This window comes from Canis aureus, chromosome 23, assembly GCF_053574225.1.
Source record: "Canis aureus isolate CA01 chromosome 23, VMU_Caureus_v.1.0, whole genome shotgun sequence".
NCBI lineage: Eukaryota > Metazoa > Chordata > Mammalia > Carnivora > Canidae > Canis > Canis aureus.
This window is the reverse complement of record NC_135633.1, coordinates 29,564,295-29,589,682: the sequence shown is the minus strand read 5'-3', so window position 1 is coordinate 29,589,682 and position 25,388 is coordinate 29,564,295. Positions and strand designations below refer to the sequence as shown.

At 52.7% G+C, this 25,388-nt stretch overlaps 1 protein-coding gene across 1 annotated transcript in view; it reads left to right on the top strand.

The window, feature by feature from the left end:
* LOC144295184 (guanylate cyclase D-like) overlaps window positions 1-23,319 on the top strand; it is a 39,861-nt gene extending 16,542 nt beyond the window's left edge. The window contains exons 10-19 of the mRNA XM_077867628.1: window positions 163-319; window positions 596-745; window positions 4,272-4,420; window positions 7,473-7,636; window positions 8,048-8,240; window positions 14,415-14,589; window positions 15,591-15,689; window positions 16,717-16,811; window positions 18,574-18,659; window positions 22,980-23,319. Coding sequence (XP_077723754.1) covers window positions 163-319; window positions 596-745; window positions 4,272-4,420; window positions 7,473-7,636; window positions 8,048-8,240; window positions 14,415-14,589; window positions 15,591-15,689; window positions 16,717-16,811; window positions 18,574-18,659; window positions 22,980-23,088 — 1,377 coding nt within the window. The 3' untranslated portion in view covers window positions 23,089-23,319. The remainder of the gene's footprint in view (window positions 1-162; window positions 320-595; window positions 746-4,271; window positions 4,421-7,472; window positions 7,637-8,047; window positions 8,241-14,414; window positions 14,590-15,590; window positions 15,690-16,716; window positions 16,812-18,573; window positions 18,660-22,979) is intronic.
* The last annotated feature ends 2,069 nt before the right edge of the window (window positions 23,320-25,388 follow it).

The following is a 25,388-nucleotide window of genomic DNA, read 5'->3' as shown; positions in this document are numbered from 1 at the left end:
ATTCCCAAGACCTGGTCTCTTTCCCCTTTAAGAAAAATTTGAATAGGTGGGAAAAGGTAAGAGCAGGCAGGAAGGGTTTCTGAGGTCTATGGGATTCTGAGAGGATCAGGGGTCCCTTTCATTCATCACAGCCCTCATGGACCACCATTATGTCCACTCCAGGGCATGAGGTATCTGCACCATCGGCATTTCCCTCACGGCCGCCTCAAGTCCCGAAACTGTGTGGTGGATGGACGCTTTGTTCTCAAGGTCACTGACCATGGTTATGCGGAACTCCTGGATGCTCAGCGGGCTCCCCGCCCCCGGCCAGCCCCAGAAGGTCAGCTCAGGGGGAGGCAGGGGCTGCCAGTAGGTTTTGAGGCCTCTGTTTAAATCAGATGCTTATGAGGCAGGGGAGGGAGGAGATGTCTGATCCTCCAGCACTTTCCATGGTGTGACCTTGAGGGTGCCTCAGGCCCTTTGCCTGTGAATGGGGCAGAACCGAAGTACCTACCTCCTCCTGGGCGAGGACGCCACCCGCGTGAAGCACCGCCCATCTCGGCCCAGCTTGGTGGTCAGTGGGTGAGGACGGCGTGGCCCTGCCCTGTGACTGCAGAGCTGCTGTGGACGGCTCCGGAGCTGCTGCGGGCGCCGGGGGCGCCTGGGCGGGGCACCCTCAAAGCAGACATCTTCAGCATCGGCATCGTCCTACAGGAGGTGCTGACTCGAGGCCCACCCTACAGCTCCTCGGGGCTCTCCGCAGAAGGTACGGCACCCCTGTCCTCCCTCCTCGGCCTTTCCCTGGCTGGAGTCCCCATGTAGCTGGGGAGCCCTGTGGCCATCAGCGGAGCGAGGCCTGGAAATAACCACACAGACGCACTTGCCCTGTGGTCACTTGGTTTGACCACGAAAATTGAGTTTCTCTGGCTTAAGCCAGGCAGCCTGCAGCAGCTCGGCCCAAATGGCAGCCGACCAGCTCCAGGGCCGAAGACATTGGTGTCTGGAAGGAAACCTCCACTCCCTTCTGCCTTTGCCAGCCAGAGTCATTGCCGTGTCTGCGGGTGCTCATGCCCTAACTAGCCCCCTTGCCCAGTGTTGACTTTGTGCTTTTACAGACCTGTTTTCCCCCTCTGTGTCACTTACTTACTACACGGTCTTACACAAATCACTTCCCCTCTCTGAGCCGCAGTTTTCTCATCTTTAAAATGGAGATGGAATAAAAAAGAATGGGCCAGACATCTGGTCCGTGTCAGAAGGGGCCAGGCTGCTCAGTATTGCGGGACTTGCTTCTCTGCCCAGATGGGGCTCCTTCAGGAGCATCTCAGTCCCTATATTTTAGGTGTGCAGGATTGTCACTCACAGCTTCCCCATCATCACCTGATCTTAGACGTTTTCTTTTCTGGGTCAGTTTCAGGGCCCAATTTCAGAAACATTTTCTCCCCTTCTGTTCCCTGTCAGGGTGACCCAGACTCTGGGCAGTTCTTCCAGCCATCCCCACAGCCACCCTAGCTTCTCAGCCTCAGTCCAGGACAGCGATGGAGCCGAGCCTACTATCCCCTCCCACCCCCAGTGGATAATCTTTAACTCATGGGAGGCCTGGCTCACTTCCTGTCTCCACCAAAGCACTGCTCAATGAGTAATGAGCATTCCAGGCCCCAAATTTATGAGGTGGAGGAGTGAGAAAGAGAGGGGCCTTTGTCAGGCCATTTGTTCAACACTCCTCAGCAGCCCGGCCCCCCACATTTGCCCACCGAGAGAGGGAAGACCAGCCAGATGGGGTGTGCAAGCCATGCTGCCAGTGCACAGCCCTTTGGGCCTAGACTGCATGAGCCTTAAGGGGAATGGACCAGGCCTGGAATGCTCGGATGGTCACCACTGGATTGGGCTGTCTAGGGCCTGCTACTTCCTGGGGAGTGCCTTCCCTGGTCTCAGGGAGTTAAATGCAAAGAGCACCGGTACTGGGGGACACCAACCTCAGCCCAGCTCCATGCCAATCCACTTCATAACTGAGTAAATCCCTTTCAGGCAAAGAGCCTCGGTTTCATCATCTATAAAATGGGGACCATGTTGCCGGCCTCCCAGAGTGGTTGTGGGGATTCAGTGAAATTCTTTATACAAAGTGCCTGACACATGATGGGCATTCCATACATATTTGCCTGACTGGTTTTAGGGATGTGCTGATGGGGGATCCCACATTCTCTCCTGACTTCCCAACTTGGAAGCAGACCCTCGGGGAACACTTGCAGCCCCTGTGAAATGGGTAGTGCATTCCTCATAGGTAGTCAAGTGAGGCTCAGAGATGTGAAGGGACTTCTCATTCAGCAGAGAGCAGTGGGTCAGTGCTCTTGCCCTAAAATCTCCTGGAGTCATCCATGGGGCATGTTCCCACATTGCTGGATGCGTATAGCCTCTTTCCTCACCCACTGGCATGGCTGGTCAATCACGGTGATGCATTGGGTGTGGACAGTGGGCCTGGCACAGTGAGGGAACACGAGATCTGGCCTGGCCTGGGCCGGCGGTTTGCAGCACGTTCACATATAAGGGCTCCATTTTAATGTCAAAAACGTTTGGGGCCTCACATGCCACTATTTGATTTTTAATATCCGCTGACTGAGACAATACCCAAAGACAGAATCTGCTCTGAAATCAGCAACACTTGGAAATGGATTTGTATTTTATTCATCACAACACCATCCGGACACTCTTGAAAAAAAGTTGTACGTGTGTGTGTGATGTATTATTGATTCCATCTGCCCACACTCTTTTGAAAGCACATACAGCTTTCCAGACCCTTTACTCAGAGGCCCTCAGGGTCTGATGCCTGCAGGCTGGAAGCCTCCAGGCAAAGAAAATTATGCAGGCCAGGAGATCAGGCTCAGATCTAGAGTTGGCTTTTTACCAGCCCTGTAGCTGTAGGTGAGCTACTTCATTCCCAGGAGCCTCAGTTTCCCTATCTGTAAAATGAGACAGGGGCTCAAGCAGTATTCCTGACAAGGAGGCCAACAGAAGTGTGTGTGTGTGTGTGTGGGGGGGGGGGGGGTGCGTATTGAAATCCAGAAAGAAACTTCTTCTTACTGGTGCCAAGGGCTCCCACCTCCTCCGCCAAGAGAGGAGGATCCCAGTCCTCCTCGGAGAGAAACCTGCTGTAGCTCTGACAGCTCTGGGTCTGTACTATTTTATGCCCTTTTTATATGTGAGTAAACTGAGGCTCAGGGAAGTGACATAACTTAGAACATGATCTAAAAGTCCCCTCCGGATCCACTGCAAGTCTGAGCTTGGTACCCAACCTCACTTCCTCACAGTGCCCTTGTGAATCTCTTAGCTCCCTCAGTATTCCCAACAGCTTCCTAAGGCAGAGCTTTATTGGGCAGTTGTTAGATGGGGAAACTGAGGCACAGAGTGACAGCGAGTGGCTGAGCCAGAACTAGAACACTGATCTGTTGGACCTCAACTTGGTCTGGTAGTCTTTACCACAGGGAGTGGGGGCAGGAAGATCATGGCAGAGGCTGTCTTGGGAAATAATAATGTTGATGGTAATGAAAGCAGACGGTCCGGTTTCTTACATGGGGAATTGGCACCAGAAAGTGTCTGGGTGGCAGAGCTGGTGGAAAGAGCCACAGTGTCAGGGTTTCAAGCACATGGATGGGCATCACTGGCAAGCAGCAGCAGTTGAGTTTGGGGTTAGGGGAGAGCCTGCTAGGTGTTGGCTGTCTAACATCCATCATCTCTTCCCTCTACACCCCTCTCAAGAAGGCAGTTAATTTTTTTTTAAGATTTTATTTATTTATTTGACACAGAGAGAGAGAGAGCACAAGCAGGGGGAGCAGCAGGAAGAGGGAGAAGCAGGCTCCCTGCTCCATGTGGGGCTCCCTCTCAGAACTCTGGGATCATGACTTGAGCCGAAGGCAGATGCCAACTGCCCAACTGAGCCACCCAGGAGCTCTAAGAAGGCAGTTTATTAAGTTCATTTCACAGATGGGAAGACTGAGGTTCAGAGAGATCACTCTATTGTCCACCAGCTCCTAAAGAGATGGTGGGAGATCCAGAAATCAAAACCTACTCTTTCAGCCTCTTAGCGTGAGACTCTTTCCCTGGCCACATCCTGGGCAACCCTGGCTCCATTAATAGCTTGCTCTGGGGTACGGAACAGGGGAGCCGAGAAGTACCCTCAAGGCCCGATCCCTGCACCCCCAGAGGCCTCCCTGCCTTCTCTCTCAGGACCCCAGGCCAACCGCTTCCCACGAGCCTTCCTGGGAACCTCGAGCCTGTCATCCACATGGTGTTTATTGCAGAAATCATCAGGAAGGTGGTATCACCCCCTCCCTTGTGCCGGCCCCGGGTGTCTCCTGACCATGGGCCACCCGAGTGTATCCAGCTGATGGAGCAGTGCTGGGAGGAGGCTCCAGAGGACAGACCCAGCCTAGACCAGATCTACACCCAGGTCAGTGCTTCCCAGGCCACTGCTCACATGAAATGGCTGATCAGTTCACCTCACTTTGCCCAGTAGGAGCCAGACTCTACCTCTGGGGCCTAGAAACCCTGTGTAATAAGGGGGCACAGGCCAACACCATCACTCTTGAGGGCTGGGCCTGAGGTCTACCCCCTGAGGAAAGCTTTCTCAGAACCCCAGGTTCTGGGGATGTTGGTTGAGTGCCTTCCTAAGTGTCAAGCCCCATGCTAAGTGTTATGCTTACTTCATTTGATCTTATAACAGCCCTCCAAAGAAGCACTATTATTATCTTGGCCTCATAGGAGAGAAACTGAGGCACAGAGAGGTGAAGGGCTCACCCAAGGTAACTCAGGGAGTGAAAAGTGGGGCTGGAATCCAAACTCGGGTTGGCCTCTCTGCAGAGCTGGTGCTGTACACCTCAACCCTTACTGGCCTCCCGGCACCGGAGCACACAGGCCCTTTGTGGCTGTGGAGGCAGTGCTGGTTCCCTTTGTCCGTGAGTGGAACCTGTGAGGGGCACAGGTGCCTCCCCTTCCCCCCACCAAAGTCTGCCTTGGGACTTGCCACAAGAGGGGTGAGGCAAGTCTGTACGAGTTTGCAGGGCGGTGGTGGAGTGTGTGGGCCTGATCGAGCTGGCTCAGGCTCCCACAGGACCAACCCATCAAGCCTGCGGTGACAGCTTCATGCCTCCCCTTTCTGCCCTCCACTCCCCAGCCGCAGGGAAACGTTGCCAAGGAGAGGCTCAGCAAGCAAGAGGGGCGTCCAGACAGGTGATGTGGGAGCGAGAGCCAGGAAGACAGACAGGAGGAATGCACAGGTGTCCTCCGAGAACCGCCACCCCTGACTTCCCACATCCTCTTTCCACCTCAGCTCTGGCATCAGGGGTGGTGTCCCCCTTCCACAGATGAGAAATCTGGGTCTCAGAGTAAATGAGCTCTCAGTGGCCACAGTGAGGGTGGGTTGCTGAGCTGGGACCAGCAGCCAATTCTTAAAACACGAGCCTGGAGTCTATCCAGGGATCAGAGATTGCCATGGCCAGCGGCAGGTGACTGTGGGGACAGATCCTGCCCAAGGCTCTGGGGCAGAGAAGTCAGGGACAGACATGAGGTAGGGTGAGCACCATGAGGGCTCCAAGAGCTCCAGGAATTGCATCACATTGCGGGGGTGGGGGTGGGGGGTGGAATGGGGGGGGGGGATGGGGGGTTGGGGGGAGGGCTCTGCTAAGAGCCAGAATGCCTGCATTCACATCTATCTGCAATTTACTTCCTTGCCCTTGGGCAAGTTGATTGCTCTATTGAACTTCAACCTCCCTAAAAGTGGGCCTGGAAAGACTAACTCTGGCCTGACTTGCCATACTGGAGTGACCATCAAGTGGGATAACTAAGTTAAAACGTGGTGGTTCTCTGAGAAAGAGATAGTGGATGAGGCATTAGAGAAAGAACACTGATGCCAAAATCAAAAGGCTTGGGTTCATGTTCACTTAACATTGTTCTGGGATATGTTAATATTGCTAATGCAATTAAGCAAGAAAATGAATATCAAAAGGGGAGAAGAAAATGATTGCTATCTGTAAATCCTATGATTGTGTTCCCGGGCAACCCGAGAGAAACAGTGGAAAACACATCTAAAATTTTAAAATAATTCAGTGGCGTGGCTGATGATAAAATTAACATATGGAAGATCTCAATTTGAAACTCAGTCCCGCCATTATGAGGTCCTTGGCAAGTTATTTTACCTCTTGACCTTGATCTTGGTTTTTTCATTTGTATTATGGGAGCCTTCCTTGCCAAAGTGAACCTCCAGTCAGCATTGTGTCCTTGGAGTCTCAAGGTCAGCAGCTGCCATGCCCACCCTGAGTAATCTTTAAAGCTTGCACCCCTGCTTTTAACAGGCAATACAAAATAGATGCACGTTAGCGGCTGCTGCCACTCCCCACCTCATAGGCGTTTGGTTGAGAGAAGTGGTACTAATGGAGGTAAGATATGCACATCTACACACATGCACACACATGCATATACACACACATACACACACTAAGCTGCTGGATTTAGCAGGAATGTACTCCTTCACTTTGGCCATCATTAATTTCCTTTTCTCACTGACTGCACTTTGGGAAGGTGTGAACCAGATTGGGGAAGGTTCTAGTAAACCTTTTTTGGGAACACACTGCTATATTTCCTGTAAGCTTTTCATTGAAGGTATGATTGATGACCACACATGAATGTCCTCCTATGGAGACCTAAGAGAGGTATTTCTCTTTGTTCAGCAATCAGCAGTAGTTGTGTTTCTTTTGAGCAACCAATTTAATGCTCCACTGTCTCATGGACTCTGGATTGTGTAATCTATATTTCCCTCTTTGTTGCTAGGAAGCTCATGTCCAAAATTGTGAACACTTCTAGCATGCATTTTGCTACACCAAAGTAGAAAGCATTTATTCTCCTTTTGTCCCAGTGTTTTATCATTTTATTTTGTAAAACAAAATTTTTTTGAACAAGGAGAGAAATGGAGAGGTAGAAATGATTATATACATAAATAATCTACTTATATCCTTTCTATAGATCTGTTTATCTATGTATCCATCCTTCCAACCATCATATCCACCCATCTGTGTATTTAACTATTCATCCAATCATCCATCCATCCACCTGTCTATCATCTATCATCTGTGTATCCATCCACTCATCTGTCCATCTATCCATCCACCTTTGAGAAGAACAGAGAATGTCTCTTCTATAGTGTTGTTGTGAGAACCAGAGCAGTAGGATCAGTGTTTGTTAATGGTAATGCTATGCTGGGCACAGTCCCCTTTGTAAAGTCATCTCCCTGCCTGCCCGCCCCATACAGAACTAACTCACTTTTCCTCCCATCTGTCTGTGCTTTCCCTTCTCAGAGCTGCCATCCCTTGTCTGTTCCATATCTGCTCCCCACCAGCAGAGCTCCTCCAGCCAGGGATTATGTCTGCTTCTTTCCCGTGGCCCAGATTTCCAACCTGAGAGTGTGTTCACCTTCAAGGATGAATGGGGATTTTTGTTCTATTTTTCAGTTCAAAAGCATCAATCAAGGCAAGAAGACCAGTGTTGCTGACTCTATGCTATGGATGCTAGAGAAGTATTCCCAGAACCTGGAGGACCTGATCCAGGAGAGGACTGAGGAACTGGAGGTGGAGAAGCAGAAGACAGAGAGACTGCTCTCTCAGATGCTCCCTTCGTGAGTGGCCCCTTAGGGCTTGATTGGCTCTGAGCATGGGACCTGGGACATAGTAGGTGCTCAGTAAATCTAGGTTCTATGAATTCATTCAATTTATTCATTATTTATCTAATATATTTTCATAGAGTCCTTTTATGTGCCAGGCACTATGTTGCACTTTTAAGTATTAATTCTGCTACCTCACTCCCTTGAGAGCAAGGAGAGAGCATGGTGTCCCCCATTGGATTTCAGAGGAAATAATGTCCAGAGAGAAATAGGTCTTTGTTGGGGGGTGCCCAGCACACAAGCAGACCTGACCCAGATCCCCTGTTTCTCAACCCAGAAATTTCCCCCCAGTATCCATCCCTCACCTCCAAACTGTGGGAAGAGGGTCCTCCCACCTCGTCACTCTGGTCCTTCCCATTATTTCAGGTCTGTGGCTGAAGCTCTGAAAATGGGGGTACCTGTGGAACCAGAGTACTTTGACCAGGTCACCATATACTTCAGTGACATTGTGGGCTTCACCATCATCTCAGCCCTGAGTGAGCCCATTGAGGTGGTCGGCTTGCTCAACGACCTCTATACACTGTTCGATGCTGTTCTGGGCAGCCACGATGTGTATAAGGTGAGAAGACCAGGAGGCTGGCATCCCACCTCTCCTTTCTTTACTGCTGGGTTTGTGGTATACATTCACTTCTGGTCATTTATCTGTGTGTTTGTATCAGTTAGCTATTGCCATGTAACAAATAACACCAAAACCCAGTAGTGTAAAATTATAAGCATTTATTATGGCTCACAAACCTATAGGTCAACTGGAAAGTTCTCTGGACTCAGCTGGACCACTCTATGGGCAGTTGTGGGTGAGATAGGAAGTTCTGCTGATCTTTGCTGGGCTCTCTCACATCTCTGGAACCTTGAATGGAACAGTACATGGTCTGTTAGCCTCAAGCAGCCTGGTTGGTATCGTTCACCTGGTGTGGCAGGGTTCCGAGAGAGAAGGCAGAAGCACAGAAGCCTCTGGAGGTCTAAGTTGGGATTGGATGTGTGGCTGTTTCTGACATATTCTATTGGTCAGAGGAAGTTAAAAAGTCAACCCAGGAGCACCTGGCTAGCTCAGTCAGTAGAGCATATAATTCTTAATCTCAGGGTCATGAGTTCAAGCCCCACATTGGGCATAGAGTTGAATTAACAAAAAAGGCCAACCCAGATTCAAGAAAGGGGAAATAAAATCCACCTGTGCTAGGCAAGGGCCAACAGATGATTCATCTCCTATGCCTCCCGTCAGGGAGCTCTCAGTGCTGTAGATGAGAGAGGAAGACAATCCATAGTAAAAATGATGATCAGGGCAGGCAGAGGAGGCGAGAGGGCCCCCAACCCGGCTAGGGATAGATATGTACAGTAAAAAGCAAGAAAGGCTTCCCAGAGGAGGTGCTGTCTTGCTAGTGCTGTCCGATCTGGGTGTGGTTGCTCCAGGCAAGCCATGGAGGAGCAATGTGCCAAAGCTGGAGCCTTGGGAGGATGGGCCCAGTGAGTATGAGGAGTGCTGAATGGGTTGTAATGGCTGGACATGAAGTGGCCCAGTGGTGGAGTGGGCGGTGGCTGGCTGTCAAGACCTTCCATGATTGAGTTCCTATTCATCTCTCCATCCTGGGTCTGAGTCCCAGCTTGGCCACCAGCTTCTGTGTAGCTTCGGGAAAATGGCTTCCCCTCTCTGGACTTCTGTTTCCTCATCTATAAAATAGGAATGATGATCCCAGCCCTAGGCATTTACAGATGATGGTGGATCCTGTCCCCCTTGAAGAAGTGCTGTGTAAATTGAGACTGTAAAAGTGAATAGCATCCTAGCCCTCTGTGCCTGCTGTGTGGACCCCACCCTGATCTTGCCCCTTATGCTGATCCAGTTGCTGGATCTTGGGTCACTCCAGATACAGTGAGGGTGGGGTTGGGAGAGAGCTCCCCAGAAACCACCAGACTCAGACTCCACTGACCTTAGCCTTCTGTTGTGACCCACCAGTCACCTTCCAGCCACAGCCTCCAGGGAGGCAGGGACAGGCGAGGGTCAGGCCCTGGAGCAGAAGCCAGGACAGACAGGAGGCCTGGGCAGGAAGTTTCAGAGGCAGTCTGCTGATAGCATTATGTACAGTATCCCAACAACAATAATTGCCGGTACTTATTGAGTGCTTACTGTATACTAGACACTAGTCTAAGTACTTTTATATGTACTAGTTCATTTAACCATCGTAACAATCTGTGAGGTAGGAGATGGTGCCCCTAATGCATAGATGAAATGGGTGATTAACAGGCTTATCTAATTACATATTTCCAACGGGTTGTGAAGCTGAGATTTGAACTTGGGCATTCTGATCCCAAGACCCCCTCCAGGGGGCTCACCATCCTCATGACATGGACGTCCTTAAGATAAAGCCCAGGTTCATAGGGGCCCACAAGACCCCCTAAAAGCTGGCCCCCTTTACCTCTCCAACTGTACCTCTGGCCACTCCACATAGACCTCTGCATTCCTCACACGTGCTTTGCTATCAGGACCACCAGGCATTTGTATATGTTGTTGCCTCCTCCTGGGACACTGCTCTCCCACCTTTTCATCTGGTTCCCTCCTACTCATTCTTCTGGCCCTGGGGTAGCCTCCTTCCCCTCCAAGACATGGTTAGGAGTTCCTGTGTGGTGCTCTCCTAAGTACCCCTGGGCAGCATAGCCACACTTTATGGCTCTAACCCAAATCACTCTGTCCCTAGAGCATGGCAATGTCCAAACCATAGTAGGTCCTCTGGAAATATATATTGACTATGTGAGGAGCTTGCTGAAGCCCAGAGAGGAAAGTGACTTGCCCAAGGTCACACAGCCGGTAGGTGGTAGAGACAGGACAAGATCTGCAACGTCTACCACCACTGCCCGGCTCTGTCTGCTACAGTGCACAGCCTCACACTGGGCCTCAGAGACCTGAGCCCCCAACACTGCATGGACGTGGCTTCCCTCCTGCTCCCTGCTCAGGAGCCCACACTCCCACCCCAGCCCCTGGTTTGGAGGTGTCGTCTCTCACACTGGCTGCATGTCCGTCTTACTTCCAGAGCCGCCCTGGCCCTGTGGGCCCCAGGAAAAGATTCTTCATCTCATCTTGCTCGGCCCTGCAGCTTTGATGTGCCCTGAGTCACCCCTGGCCTTGTCTCTTCTTCTCCTGCTAATCTTTTCTCACACATGTGTCCCTCCCAGCTCTGAATCATGCTTTCTGATCTGCTCTGAACCCTGGCCAAGAGGTCTGCATCTTTCTGGCAGAATGAAATGAAATAAAACAAGGCCCACACGCCCCTCCAGATGTGGGGGAACAGGCAGCCTGTTCCTGACGATGTGCGAGCGCGTCTCTCATCACTCACGCCATCCGCCTCGGTTTCCCCTCCGTCCCCAGCAGGATCTGGTTACCGCTCTCTAATCCGGCCTGGGTTGGGAGGCAGCCAGGCGATCATTTCCTGGTTCCGCTGGGGTTTGTGGTTCCCTGCCAGCACGCACTGAATAAGTACTTTATGGACATCGCCCCAGAGCAGAGCCCAGGTGGACCACGGGGGCAGAGAGGACTTACCCCAGCCAACAGCCCCAGTGGGCGAGACTGGCCTTGGCCACACTGCCAAGCGACCCTGGGCAGATCACTTGGCCTCTCTGAATCTCAAGCTCCCGTTTGTAAAACAGAGACGAAAGTGCCCATGGCTTAGAAGCGTTTCACAGATTGAGCAATGCGAGAGGACGTGCTATGGTTCATTCATTCACCAACTTCAAGCCGAGCACCACCATGTTCAGGGGCTAAAACAGAGTGGGGCAGGGGCTGGGGGTGGGGCCCAGTGTCAGTCAAGCATCTACAGAGGACTGGTGCAGCCTAGGGACTATCACAGGGATGTCATTAACCCTCCCAATGGCCCGCAGAAGAATGGGCCATTATCCTTTCAGATGCAACACAGGTTCAGAGAGGTAAGTAACTAGGCCAAGGTCACAAAGCAAGTCAGTGTCTAGAGTTGGAATTCACATCTGTGTTTGCTAGTGTGGAAACCTTTGCCTCACTCCTCTGGCCGTGTTCTCCCATCTGCAAAAGGACCGCAGCTGTGTATACCCTTGTTTGCAGCTGAGTGCCCACTATCATAGGGGTCTTTGAGTCAGCATCACTATGGGTCTGAGCTCCTAGGGGCCTGTGCCTGGTCGTATTTTTGTCACTGGAGTTGTAGGGGTGATTGTTAATGACACCAATCAGGTGAGCTCAGGTGGGAGGCAGGCGGATGGAGGGCTAGAGGTCAGTTTAACAGCTTAGAACAACAACCATGTTCCTCATCCCCAGTCTGGGTCTTAGGTCACCTAACAGAGGCAGCGTTGGGTCCCCAAAGTAGACATACTCTCTCTGAATGGCAGCTGTACACTTGGCGGCTAGAAGTGGGGTCAGCGAGCTGTAGGTCTCCAGGGCAGCCCCTGGGAAGCAGGAGGGACCTACAGGCACGTGCTTACCACGTGCAGGGCAAGAGCAGAGGGAAACCCCACACCGCAGCCACTCTCCCCGAAAGAGAGAGGGAAAGGGCCCGAGCCATGTGTAATCAAGAGGCAGCACAGCATACAGGCTCTGGAGCTGGACTGACCCAGTTCAAGTCTGCACTGCGTGACGTTGGCAAGTGACTTCATTCTCTGGCCAGCTGCCCCCCTGCAAAGTGGTAATAGAACCTACCCCGCAGAATTCTTGTAAAGGTCTACGCGTTAATATTTGTGAAGGGTTTGGAACAGCATCTGGCATGTAAGAGCTGCTGTCCAAGTACTTAAGTGCTACGTCCTTCTTCCAAACTTGACAGATCATGTGTTCTTCCTCCCATGGGGGAGAAGTGGGTGGGCAGAGGGAAAGCCGGGCTTGATCATATTTTTCCCTCCTGGGATATGGGGTGGGAGGTCCTCCGTGGAAATGTGCACAGAGGGGAGTAGCCATGTCCGTGCCACATTTGTTGCCAGCCCACCAGTGCTGGGTGGGCAACAGCTGGTGATGGAGAGCAAGGTGGAGCTCACAGCCCGGAGGAGGGAAACATCTGGTGACCAGGGAGATTTTATGGACATGATGAAGTGGGAGCCGGGCTGATGGAGGGCTTGGATCTCAACGAACAGGGACTGAGAGCGAGCATTTTGGGCAGAGGGACCAGGCCATCAAGTAAGCACTGGGTGTCTCTGCGGACAGCAGAAAGGTTCCCGTGGGCAGAAACATGGGGAACCAGGAGCAACTGTTAGGAATTATTCAGGAAATTCTCCAAATCATGGGAATTCCTGATTGCCAGGGCCCAGGGAGCAGATGAAGGTATCTGAACAGAATGTGGCATGATTCAGGCAGGTCACTCCCTGGTTGGGGTAGAGATAGCCTGGGTGAGGGAGAGGTTTGGAGGGTGCAGGTAATAGGGCACAGTCCACAGCAAATGTGTGAGAGATTTATTGAATTACAACGCCCCCTATGGGCAGGGATATTATTATTTTATTATTATTATTACCCACCAGGTGCTGAGGAGAGCAGATAGGCCAGGCCAGGACTGCTCTGCTCCCCGGGTCCTGGGGGTGCCAGCATTTGCTGGCTTCAGGAGAGGCAGTGCAGGAGCTGGGCTCTTTAGCCTGCAGAGGGGAAAACTTGGGTGGGGCCGGTGGTGGGTAGAGTTGCCATCTTGAGTGGCCTGGCCCATGGCAGAGAAGAAGGCCACAGTACACATCTGTGTCCCCAGTACCTGAAACAGAGAAGGAGCTTGGGAAGGGTTTGTGGCTGGAGTTCAGGAGGTGGAGCTGAAACCAGCGGGTGAAAGGCAGGTTTCAATTCAACTCAACTTTTGAAAATCAGAGTTACCCAAAGGAAGAAGCAGCCACCTCTAGAAGGGGGGAACTTTCCTATCACAAGATGTAAGCACGCTGGGCCAGCCACTGAGGAGGCAGGAGGCAGGTGGGTGGACTTCAAAGCCCATCCAAGTTCTGAGATTCTGGGATTCTTTCATCTCCAAAACCATTAGCCAGGGAAATGATGATGATGACCGTGGTGGTGACAGGAGTCTCCTATCCATTGAGCATCTATGATGAGCCTAGTTCTTTAAAAAAAATTTGTTTAGGTAATATACAGTGTACTATTAGTTTCAAGGGTGGAATCTAGTGATTCAACACTTCCATACAACATCTGCTGCTCATCACAAGTGCCCTCCTTAATCCCCAACACCTGTTTCACCCATCCCCCCACTTCCCCTCTGGTAACCAGGGCCTAGTTCTTTCAATACTTTATCTTTAATATGCATTCCACCTAAGAGGAAACTGAGGCTCGCACAAGTGGGCTGCCCAAAGTAAATGGCAGAGATGGGGATTAAACCCACATTTATATGATTCCGACCCTACATTTTTTTCTAGTACATTTTGGAAAGCCTACTAGGTGTACTCCTTTTCTAAACCCCCCAGGGTATATATGGGTCCAATGTACACGCGCTCCTCTCCAGATGAAGAAGTCCTGACCTGTCGCTGTGGCATTGTGGAGACAGGGTGCCTATGTCTCCTGCCAAGGCGCTCGTGGCCTGGGGCCGGTGGACAGCAGATAGGCACGGTCACCTGCAATTCAGACCAAGGCAATTTGAAGTGTGCAGATCTAACTGTTGCTAGAGCACTGGGATGGGAGGCCTGGTAGAGACGGCACTGTGGGCCAGAGACTTGAGGGGTGGGTCAGGGGTCCTCAGAAGGGCCTTGTGCGGACTGTGGGATAGTCCAGGGAGGACGTGTTCTTGCACTGGAACATGAGGGCTGTGACTTCTAGGTGGAGACCATCGGGGATGCCTACATGGTGGCGTCGGGGCTGCCCCGGCGCAACGGGAGCCGGCACGCGGCTGAGATCGCCAACATGGCCCTGGACATCCTTAGCTCTGTGAGAGGCTTCCGGATGAGGCATGCACCTGAGGTGCCTATTTACATCCGGGCTGGCCTGCACTCAGGTATAAACAGGGGTGTGGGGGGTGACGGGCCAGACCACCCTCCCAACCCTGCCAGGGGCACTGGCCAGGGCAACCCCAGTGGTGTGCTTCTGGAATTCTGAGATTCTAAAACTCTATGATAGAAAATTTGACATTTGTTTTTTCCTTCTAATTATTTGAAGCTTCTGAGATGTTATAAGTCAAAGAATCTGTGATGCTCAGTTTCATACACACACACACACACACACACACACATTTTGTCTCAGCATCTGTCAAAGTCATCTGAGGCCATGCTGAGGAGCTGATAGTCTGATGGAAGAGGCAGGACAGAGACCTTCTGTGGCTTTGCAAACAACTAAATGTTTGCTGGGATGAGTCTAGGAGAGATCTCACAGTCTGTAATACAGGCTTCTCGGGCCCCCACCCCTTCCTCCCTCCATGGTTTCACCTGCAGGATAAAGTCCAAATTCCTGCCCCCCCCCACAGCTTCCCAGATTCCATCCAACCTCGTCTCCTGCCACCTCCCACTTGCCACTCCAACCCCACTCAGCTGCTTGCAGCTTCCCACAGACATGTGCCTCTCTGCCTCTGTGCCTTGGCACCTGCTGTTCCCTGCCAACTCATTCTCTCGTCCTTCTCGTCATTACACTACCTCTTCCAGAAAGTCCTCTGGGCTGGGTCAGACTCCCTTTTCTGGGCTGGCACAGCTCTGGTGCTTCCGTCTTACAACACTGATCACAGTTTACACGTCTCCTCCTACCCCCAGCAGGCTGGGAACTCCTCAAGAGCAAAAACTGCCTCTGATCTATCTGTGTCCCCCTATTGCTGGCCCAGAGCCTGGCACAGATACATCTCTTCTCTAGGTATAGTTGCAGACAGCATATAGCTTTATCTTCACCCCCAAGCTGGAGCCCTGGAAGTGGGGCCGAGATGGTAGGGGTTGGAGGGGAGGGCAAGACTGTCACGGAACCTCTCTTGGGTCCAGGACCTCCTGGAGTTCACTGGGCACATTTGAGTTTCAGGGCCCTGCGTGGCAGGGGTCGTGGGCCTCACCATGCCGCGGTACTGCCTCTTTGGTGATACTGTTAACACTGCATCCCGGATGGAGTCCACAGGACTGCGTGAGTGTCTTATATTTCTATCTTGCCTGGGGGAGGACGCTCAATGACCCCTGCAGCCTGGCTATTTGAAATAGTGCTTAGTAACCAAACCACCACCTGGTGGCAGTGTACCTCAGCTGTCAGTAAAACAATTATATGGGGATAACCTATGTCACTGGTTCTTTTAAATTTCCGTGGGGCTTTTGCGATGATCTCATGAGGGAAGACATGACTTGAGAGGCAGGAAGCCTGGGTCCTAGCCCTGTCTGCCACTGGCTTGCTTAAGTGTCCTCGGGCAAAATACTCTTCCTCTAGGTCTTGGTTTTCACATCTTTACAACTAGGAGATCCCCTCTCAATTTTTTAAAAAATATTTTATTTATTTATTCATGAGAGACACAGCGAGAAAGGTAGAGACACAGGCAGAGGGAGAAGCAGGCTCCATGCAGGGAGCCTGACGTGGGACTTGATCCTCGGACTCTAGGATTATGCCCTGGGCTGAAGGCAGCGCTAAACCGCTGAGCCACCCAGGGATCCCCCCTCTCAATTTTTTAATGCCATTTTAGGCCCTTGCTGGCAGCAGAGGCCACTCTGATGGCTTGGTTAGAGAAGGTATAAAAATTGAAGTCCTAGGACCTCTGCTTCTGGCTGTGTAAGTTGTGTGCTCTGTTGTGTCATTTGGTACACATCCTGCCTGACTAGATGTGCTGGCTCTGGTGGGAGCCCAGCTCTTAAAAGAAAAATAACTGCTTATCTGCTCTGACTCAGCCTTCACAGACTTCCTTATAAATGAAAATTATGTTCCTAGGAGTTCTGATTTCATCTTGAGTTCCTCTTAACACTCATTCTGTATAATTTGTTTTTCCTCAAGGCCTCTAATTTAGTGACCAACAGTCTACCAGAGGGACAGGAAGGTCAGGTGAAGGGCATGTATGGACCAGAATTGTGTATGTCACTGGCTGGAACTGGGGCTGTTACAGGTCTTAGTATTACCAAACACCAGGTATGCTGCCACCAGGTGGTGACTTGATTACTATCTTTCTCATCAGCATACAGAATTCACGTCAGCGGAAGCACAGTCCAGACACTGCGCAGCCTGGATGAAGGCTACAGAATTGACATCAGAGGCCAGACTGAGCTAAAGGTAGGGGACTTTCTTTCCTGGAATTGATGGAAAAATCCCCCCCGAATCCAGTTTCTGTGGGCAGCATGAGAGATTCTTACTCATCTGACTGATATAGAAGGAAATGCCTGCCTGTAGTTGAGGTTGGAGCTGATCACCTTACACATCCTCATCACTCCCCAAACTCTCAAGAACTGTTTCTTCCTGGAAACCACTCCCTCAATGACTCCTCATAGAAAGAAGGACCAGGATTGAGAAGTTACTTTTTTTTTTTTTAAGATTTTATTTTTTTATTTGTGAGACACACAGAGAGAGGCAGAGACACAGAGGGAGAAGCAGACTCCCCACAGGAAGCCTGATGCGGGACTAGATCCCAGGACCCTGGGATCATGCCCTGAGCCAAAGGCAGATGCTCAACCACTGAACCACCCACGCGTCCCTTTGAGAAATTACTTCTACTGATGACATACCTGGGCGGCAGGCTGGTGCTCAACATTAACATATTTATTGCCACAGTAATAATGAAAGAAGGATCAATGGCCCCATTTTATAGTTGAGGAAATGAAATTAGGCAAAATCATTCGCCCAAAGTCACATAGCTTGTATGCCAGATCTGATGGCTCTAAAGCTTGTGCTTTCTCCATAACATGATCGGGTTCCTACTCATCCCTCAGAGCCCAGGAGCAGATCTCACCTGTCACGGAAGCCTGCCCTGACCCAGGTACACCCATCTTCCTTCTCCCCAGCAGTCACTATCATGCCTTCTCTCTGTACACCCCACCGGTCCCATGATCGCCCTCTGCTGCTGCAGGTGTGTCACTGGGTTACACCTGCCCATGAGCACCTCTGCATTTTTAAAATGTTAACATTCAATAACGGTAAGGGCTCGTATTCCTACGAGTGAGTGACTTTTCTTCCTACCCTACCACCTCTCATTCTCCCATTCCTCCCAGTCAGGCTGGTGGTATGACAAGAGCAGCCTAGGCATTCAAGGCCCAGAACTATGAGTGAGCCCTAGAAATTGCCTGCTCCCTGGAACTCACTTCATCTCGCTGTGAAATGTCAGAGCAGGAGGGTGCAGCTCAGAGAGGAGCAGCAACTTGTCCATGGTCACACAGCCCCTGAGGGCTGGCATGTGTGGAATCCTTTGCTCTGGAGGTTATGGCAGAGTGAGCCGGAATGAGTCTTGTATGGGGGGAGCTGGCACGAGATGTCCTGAGGAACAGAGGATTCTGATGCCAGAGGGGAATGCAGAGAGGGGGTGGGGAGGGCAACAGGCCAACCTCACATTCTTCAAGATGGCCTGGGGGCTCCGCAGGGCAATACCCATCCCTGGCCAAGGGTGGGGTACAGAATCTATAGCCAGCCAGCCCTGGCCCCAGGGCCCCTAATGCTCTCTCTACTCCTAAGTTCCAGGCAGTCGTACCCTCATTCCAGGAAGCAACCAGGTCCTTCCCAACCAGTTTGGGAAAAATCACAGATCGTAGCATCTTGGGATCTGAGTTTTCCAGATCTGCTGGTCATAGAATTCATGATTTATTATTCATTTACTTCTCTAATAGATAAATATTAATTCACATAATCCTCACAACAACTCATGAGGTATTGAGGAACAGAGAGGTGCGGGAAGTTGGCCAGAGTACACAGCTAGCCAGGGATGGAGCAGGATTTGGACCCAAAGAGTGTGGCTCCCGCTCCCACCGCTCTGCTTAGAACTGAGCCCTTTCCTCTGGCCTCGCTCTGCCCAGGAGGTGCGCTCAATCCCCTTCCCTCTCTCCTCCAGGGGAAGGGCGTAGAGGAGACCTACTGGCTGGTGGGCAAGGCAGGCTTCCCTGGGTCCCTCCCCACGCCTCTGGACATCAAACCTGGGTGAGTACCAGGAGTTTCCCCCCAAAGCTCGGCCCCCCTTTTGTTTGAAATTTGATATTCATTCTTTCTTTTCTGATTATAAGAGTGTTATCTGCCCAATGCGGGAAACCTGGAAAACACAGGATTCTTTAACGACGAGAAAGTCGGTCACCTCTCTCCGCTGCGAGACAGCCTGCTGCTGACGTTGGCGTGGGGAGGTCGGGCTGCCTGGCTAGGGCCTCGCTGACCTGCGCGCTGGTCCGCTGGTCCGGGCCGGGCCGGGCACTTCAGAACCGCGCATCCCTCCGGGCTTCGGATGGCAACACGTGGGTGCGCCGTGGGCGGCTCGGCCTCTCTCGCTGGGCACGACGGCACGAGTCCAGTCCTCCCACTCTGAGCCGGTCACGGGGCATGCATGGATAAAAAGTGACTGGGCCACTTTTGTGGTTTGTCGCCATTCAGGCTATTTCTGCAGATGAGGAATTTAGAGATCAAAAAGCAGGCACGCTTTCAGGGCCAAGTGAGGCAGATCCACAGAGAGCCTGTGCCTGCCTGGCAGTTTGGCTCTTCCCCTTGTCCTCTGTCCTTTGTGACCCTATGTCCTTCCCTGAGGGCAGTGAGGATGGGTGGCAGGAAAAGCTGTTGCACTGCCCCGTGCTCTTCTCAAGCAGTAGACAGGACAGGCCACAGGGGGCCCAGCGCAGGGCGTCTGGGGGCTGCCGATGGCTGAAGTGACAGCTTCCCCGCAGGGACCCACAGACTCATTGCAGGTGTAGAGGCTGAGCCCCACGAGTGTCCCACAGCACCAGCGCATCAGAGCTTCCAGCCCAGGGTTTTCCATCATCAGAACTTCTGACTGGCTTCTCTCAACTCTCCCAGGATGACCCCCGCCCTGCCCCGCCCCATCTCTTAAGGACAAGATGTATGCGGGACACACACGTGTGTCCTGGGAAAAGACCAGCACTAAAGCGGCCCAGGAGGACGGGCTGGTGTGGGCAGGGGCTCCTGGCAGGGAGATGCTCATAGAGGCCGTTTCCTCTCCACCTGCTGTCTGGGGGGCCCAAGGGAATCTCTTGAGTACCCTTCCCCAGCACGGAGTTGGGGAGGGTTCCAGTGCAGCAGAGCTGGGGGGAAGGGGTGGACGGACACACGCTGGTGTACTGGCCAGGGTGCAGGACACACAGGGGCACCCTTTTTATAAGGACACCCCAGCCTCCTGGGTACAGAAAGCTTCTGCTTACAGAAAGGCCTCCACGCCGCCCAGGGTCCCTTCCACTTTGCAGACTGCCTCTGTGGGGACGGTTTGCTGGGGCAGCAATGTGGGGTGAGGAGCATGGTATGGCCTGGGGCCTTCCCATGTGCCATAGCACCCTGGCTCACCCATCCCCAGGAGAACAGCTCCAGCCCACTGCGTCCTTCCCACTTCCACCAAGGCCCTCTGCTCCAGCCCACCTCTCGTGCCCCTCAAGGAGCCTCCCTGGCCTCCCGGCCTCCCGGCCCCCCAGCCTCCCAGCCTCTCAGCCTCCAGGTGCTCCCAGGTTCCGCCCCCACAGGGAGCTGCTCTTCTCAGAAGGCCTGTCTGCTGACGGTGACTTCACTTCCTCACCCACTGCTCCCTGCCCAGCCCCCGCAGTCTGACTTCTACCCCACATGCCCAGAAGGTCTCCAGTGACCTCCATCCATGTCACTAGGTCCGTGGGCAGTTTTAGTTCTCAATCCGATTGACAGCTCGGCAGCATTTCCCCTTTGCCCTACCTCTTCCCAGAAATCTGCCCCAGGCTTCCCAGCTGTGCTCCTTCCTTCCTCTCCAGCTCTCAGCTCTCCCTCCTCAGGCTCTGGGCCAGCCAGCTCTGCTCCTCTCCGTGACCCTGCAATGCGGGAGTGGTGGTGGTGGGGGGGTGGTCCCTTTCCATCTGGATGTGCTGATGACATCTGTCACAGGCTGATCAGCCTGGCCTCCCCTCTGGAACTCTGGGCTGTAGAGCTCATGCTGTCCCTCACCAGACCCTTCGGGAGCTCCACCTGGCAGCCTGGCCCTCTTTCAGAGCTCTCTCCTTGTGGGTGGCCTTGCCATCCTCAGTCAGAAAGGTGGAGGACGCTGTCCTAAAGTCCCCAGGACCCCTGCCTCCAACACACCCCCGCCTGAGGGCTTCACCTTGGCATCTCTCTTCTGGCCCGCAGCAGGGGCTGCTCACCATTCCCCCTTCCACTGTGCCCCTCCACCCAGACTACCTGGCAGTTGGAGCAAGGTCTTTTCTTTTTTTATTTCATTTATTTATTCATGAGAGACACAGAGAGAGGCAATGGCATAGGCAGAGGGAGAAGCAGGCTCTCTGTGGGCGCCTGATCAGGACTCTATCCCAGGACCCCAGGATCACACCCTGAGCCAAAGGCAGACACTCAACCACTGAGCCACCCAGGTGTCCCTGGATCGAGGTCTTAAGTACAAAGTTACCATGATCCATAGAAGATGCCCTGGTTGACACCCTCTAGGGCTTCCTACTGCTCTGAGGCTCGAGCCCAAACTCTTTCACCCTAGCCTGGAGGCCTGCTCCCCTGGGCCTGGGTCTGCTCCTGGCCTTGGCTCTTTGGAACACAAGCACACTGCCTGCTTGGGACCTCCTTGCAGTGGCCTTAAAACACCCTGGAAGTCTCTCTAACTCAGGGCCTTTGCTCCTGCTATCCCCTGTACCTGGAATGCCCTGGCCTGCTCCCTTCCACCCTGCAGGCCTCAGCTCTGATGCTGCTCCTTCGCCAGGCAGCTCTGATTGCACGTGTGAAAGGAAGCCCTGGTGTCACCTCCTTCTCATCTCCTAGCACTGCATCCCCGTAGCACTTGCTGCTTCCTGACACTTCTTTTTGATTCATTTTTGGAACTTTCCCCTGCTTGCATCAGCCCCAGGAGATATGGCTGCTGATGCACCCGCAGGTCTTCCAGCACCAGCAGCCTAGGGAAGGGGCTCTCTGAAGCTCCCGCTGCCTCCCATCAGCGCCCTGGCTCACCCCATCCTAGGAGCAGGAATAGCAGGTCTGGGAAACATTTGTCATCTTGAGCTCCCTCAGCTGATGACTTTTCCACTCCCTGATGGAAACTTTAGAAAGTGCCAGAAACGTTTTCATCGTCTTGGCTCAGGGAGAGAAGAGAGCTGAGATTAGTCCCAGTGAGCTCCGCCTGACTTGGGAGCCCCTCAGGCCTTCAGGCAGGCAGGGGAGAATCGGCACCCACCTAGCCCACGGACTCAGACCTAAGACAGGGCCCACAAACGGAGGTGTGCATCCATGTGTGTACACCCACATCACATCTGTCGTGGGCATCCAATACATGCACAATACATGTGGCAAGGCCACCTGAGGCCCCTCTGCTTGCCTGGAGATGACGTCTTTCTCTCTCTCTCTCTCTTTCTCTCTCTCTCTCTCTCTCTCACACACACACACACACACACACACACAGAATCTCTGCAGGAAGGGCTTAGGGAGACTTATCTTGGAGTTGTATTTATAAGGCAGTTACCAAATTTTTACTTGACCTAGATGCTATAATATATTTTCTTAAAGTAGAGTTTTCTAAAGCTGCTTTTATCCTCACTTTCTGTACTTGCCATACCTGCAGAAGTAATTTAGCTTCATACTTTGGGATGTTTGGGGAAGCTGGTGAAGATCAGGGCAAGGACCAAAGCCCCCCTCCCATGTCTTGGTGTAGCCACAACAGAAGTGCCCATGGAAGTGCCTTCTGTCTCATGTCACAGAAACACTCCACAGAATGGTCCCTTCTCTCCCCACCTACCCCTGCCATACAGGCTCCAAAGTGCTTCCTGCCAGGATGATGTGACGCCCTGGCTGTCAGTCAAGCCTTGCTCTCTTTTCCAAGCAAGGGACATAACCCTAACCTGCCCTCCTTTTTTATTTATTTATTTATTTATTTATTTATTTATTTATTTATTTATTTTCTAATCTGCCTTCCTTTAGGCACTGAAGAAAAGCAAATAAGAAAATGAAAGTGTGTGCAGGGTGGGGGCCCAGGGTCCCAATCCCAGTTATACCTCATGCCCCAAGAGTCACAGAGCCCCCTCAGCCCACGGCATTTGGCTTCTTCAGCTCACATGTGGAGCAGGGGATGGAACTGGGGCTGGCTCTCCATCTCCTGGAAGGCTGCTGGGCACGAAAGCCCCACATGCACATGAGTCTGTGACACTTCACCTCTCTGAGCCTGGTCTGGGTATGCCCCTGGAGGGACTGCCGCAGGGATCAGGAGAAGCCCAAGCAGAAGGGGCTCCTTACAAGAAGGGCACCCTGTTGTTCTGGGTGGTGGTATTATTATCCTTGTTTCTCCTTCTCCCCTAGGGATCCCTGGCAGGACCTGATCAACCAAGAAATCAGGGTGGCCTTTGACAAAGCACGCCAGAGCATGGCCAGGCCTGGGAGCTCGAGTAAGGCCTTCGCTGGGCCCTGAGGAGGACAGAGGGGCAGAGGCCTGTGCCAGCCCAGAAACTCTTGTGCCTGGATACCCCCAAACCCTCTCCCTGCTGCAATCCCCACAAAGAATTCTCTTGCTGAGCAACCTGGCAGCCAATAGGGTACTCATTACTAAGTGCCCTAGAGCGATATTAATTGATGCATTCCAGTATGAATCCTGTGGGTAAACTTGCCTCTTGACACAAAAACAATAAAAATAGAAATATTCCCTCCCTTTCACGCAGTGCTTTGTTCTTGACAAATCGTTTTGACTCTGAGAGCTTGTTATCATAGAGCTGATTATTCCCCACATCAAGAACACTGTTCCCACTGTGTAGCTGAGGGGCCTGGGCCCCGAGGGAGGAGGCCCTGTGCCCCAAGTGGCACAGCTGTCACAGGGAAAAGCAAGACAAGGACCAGGAGCTAGAGCCAGGCAGATGAGGGTCCCAGATTTAGATGGATAGCCTACTGACGTCACCATCCTTCTGGGAGACTGTCATCTCTAAAATGTGTTGACAAGGCCCATGTAAGACCTGTTCCTGAAACAGGGCTCGACCACAGCAAACACTATAAGTATGTTGCCTCCTTCTCTGCCTCTCCTGCCCTCGCCAGCCTAACCCTGTGGGTACCTGTGAGCACTGTGTTGGGAGTCCAGGTCTTGGGCTCCCAGAATCTCAGGGGAAGGAAGGGGAGTAGAGTGATAATACCTTAGTTCTTAGGAAAATGAGACTTCTGTCTTACAGAAAAAAAAGCAAACAAACCCGCAACCAGCTCATTAAACTGGCTTCTCACATCAAAGCGTGCTCACCAAAGCCCCCAGGCTGATTTCAGAGCGGGCAGACAGACGCAGGTGGAATTCATTTCCCTGACTGAGGGCAGAGGGCCAGGGGCCAGGGGGCCGGGCCAGCCCTAAACAAACTTGTCCTTCTTCAAAAGACCCCTTGGGAAGCAGAGCTGGCACGATACCGAACTGGGGGTCGTTGGAAAAATGTTCTGGCAGGGGCTGCGCTCACAGAAGCCAGGCTGTGTGTGTGTGTGTGTGTGTGTGTGTGCGTACACCCACGTACTGGAGCAAGAGAGAGATGTGAGAAGCCTGTGGATGATGTGTGAATGAAGCCACAAACAGCCGTGTGGTGGAAAGTGCTAGACTCAGCTTTGGGAGATGCCACTGCCGGTCCTGACCTGACTTTGGGCAGCGGGTCCCTCTGTGCCCCGGGCTCCCGACCGCACATAGGGACCAGCCCCTGCCCTGCCTGCCTAGTGTGGCTGCTGTGGGGCGAGGGCGGCACCGCTGGGAGGCACGCTGCCACCTGGGGAAGGACTTGGGGCACACACGAGTGTGAACAGACCTGTGTGGCTCTGTGTACATCATGTGGATGTCTGAGGTGACAGGGCTCCCAGCGGACGAGTGACACTGTTCCTGTGCAAGGGTCCGCGTCTGTGTGCGCGCGCTTGTCTACGGATGCGTGCGTCAGGGCACCTGTACGTGCACTTATGTGTCTCAGTGTGTGTTTGTGTACATGCCAGCCTTGGGGTGTCTGCACCTGGACCACGTTAGCCGGGTATTATGGGCCCCCGTGTGTGTGCATCTGGGCACCAACATCTGGGAGCAATGGCAGATCTCCATATGCTCGTGTCCGTGCCCACAATGTGTGTTCAGCATTTGCGGCGCGTGTCCAAGTGCATGCCTTGTACATGGGGGTGTATGTCCTGTTGTGCCTGGATCCAGCCGTGGGGGGGGGGTCCTTGCTCTCGGATCCTGCAGAACGGTGTGGGGAGAGTACGCCTTGTCCTGCTCACCCTCTGAGCTGCCCACGTTGAGAACAGACGCTCCAGGGCAGAACTTGGGGGTTCTGTGGGGGGGAGAACTCTGTCTCCAAGGCTGACACACTGCATATGAATAGATGCTCCCCACATTGGGGTCCTTACCTTTACCCAACTTTCCCTCATCAGCTGGGGACAAGGTCACGGAGGACAAATGCCAGCACCCACCTGGCTCCTGCATCGTGCCTCTGACTGGGGCTGGGCTGGTTTCCTTGGTGCTGGGAGACATTAGGGCTTCTTCTTTCCATACTCACCCACTACCCAGCCTGTGCCTGGAGCCTCCAAGTACATTGTCTCAATCAAGACACAAGTTATTGGCCCACTTTCCAGATGAGGAAACAGGCTCAGAGGGGTGAGGTGATTGTCCATGCCAGCCTCTGTCTGTCTTCTGATCCAAGGTGGTTACACAGCATGACAAAAGCCCAGAGAAATAGCAGTGGTCTCTGGAAAGCTCCCAGAGGAGGCAGCAGCAGG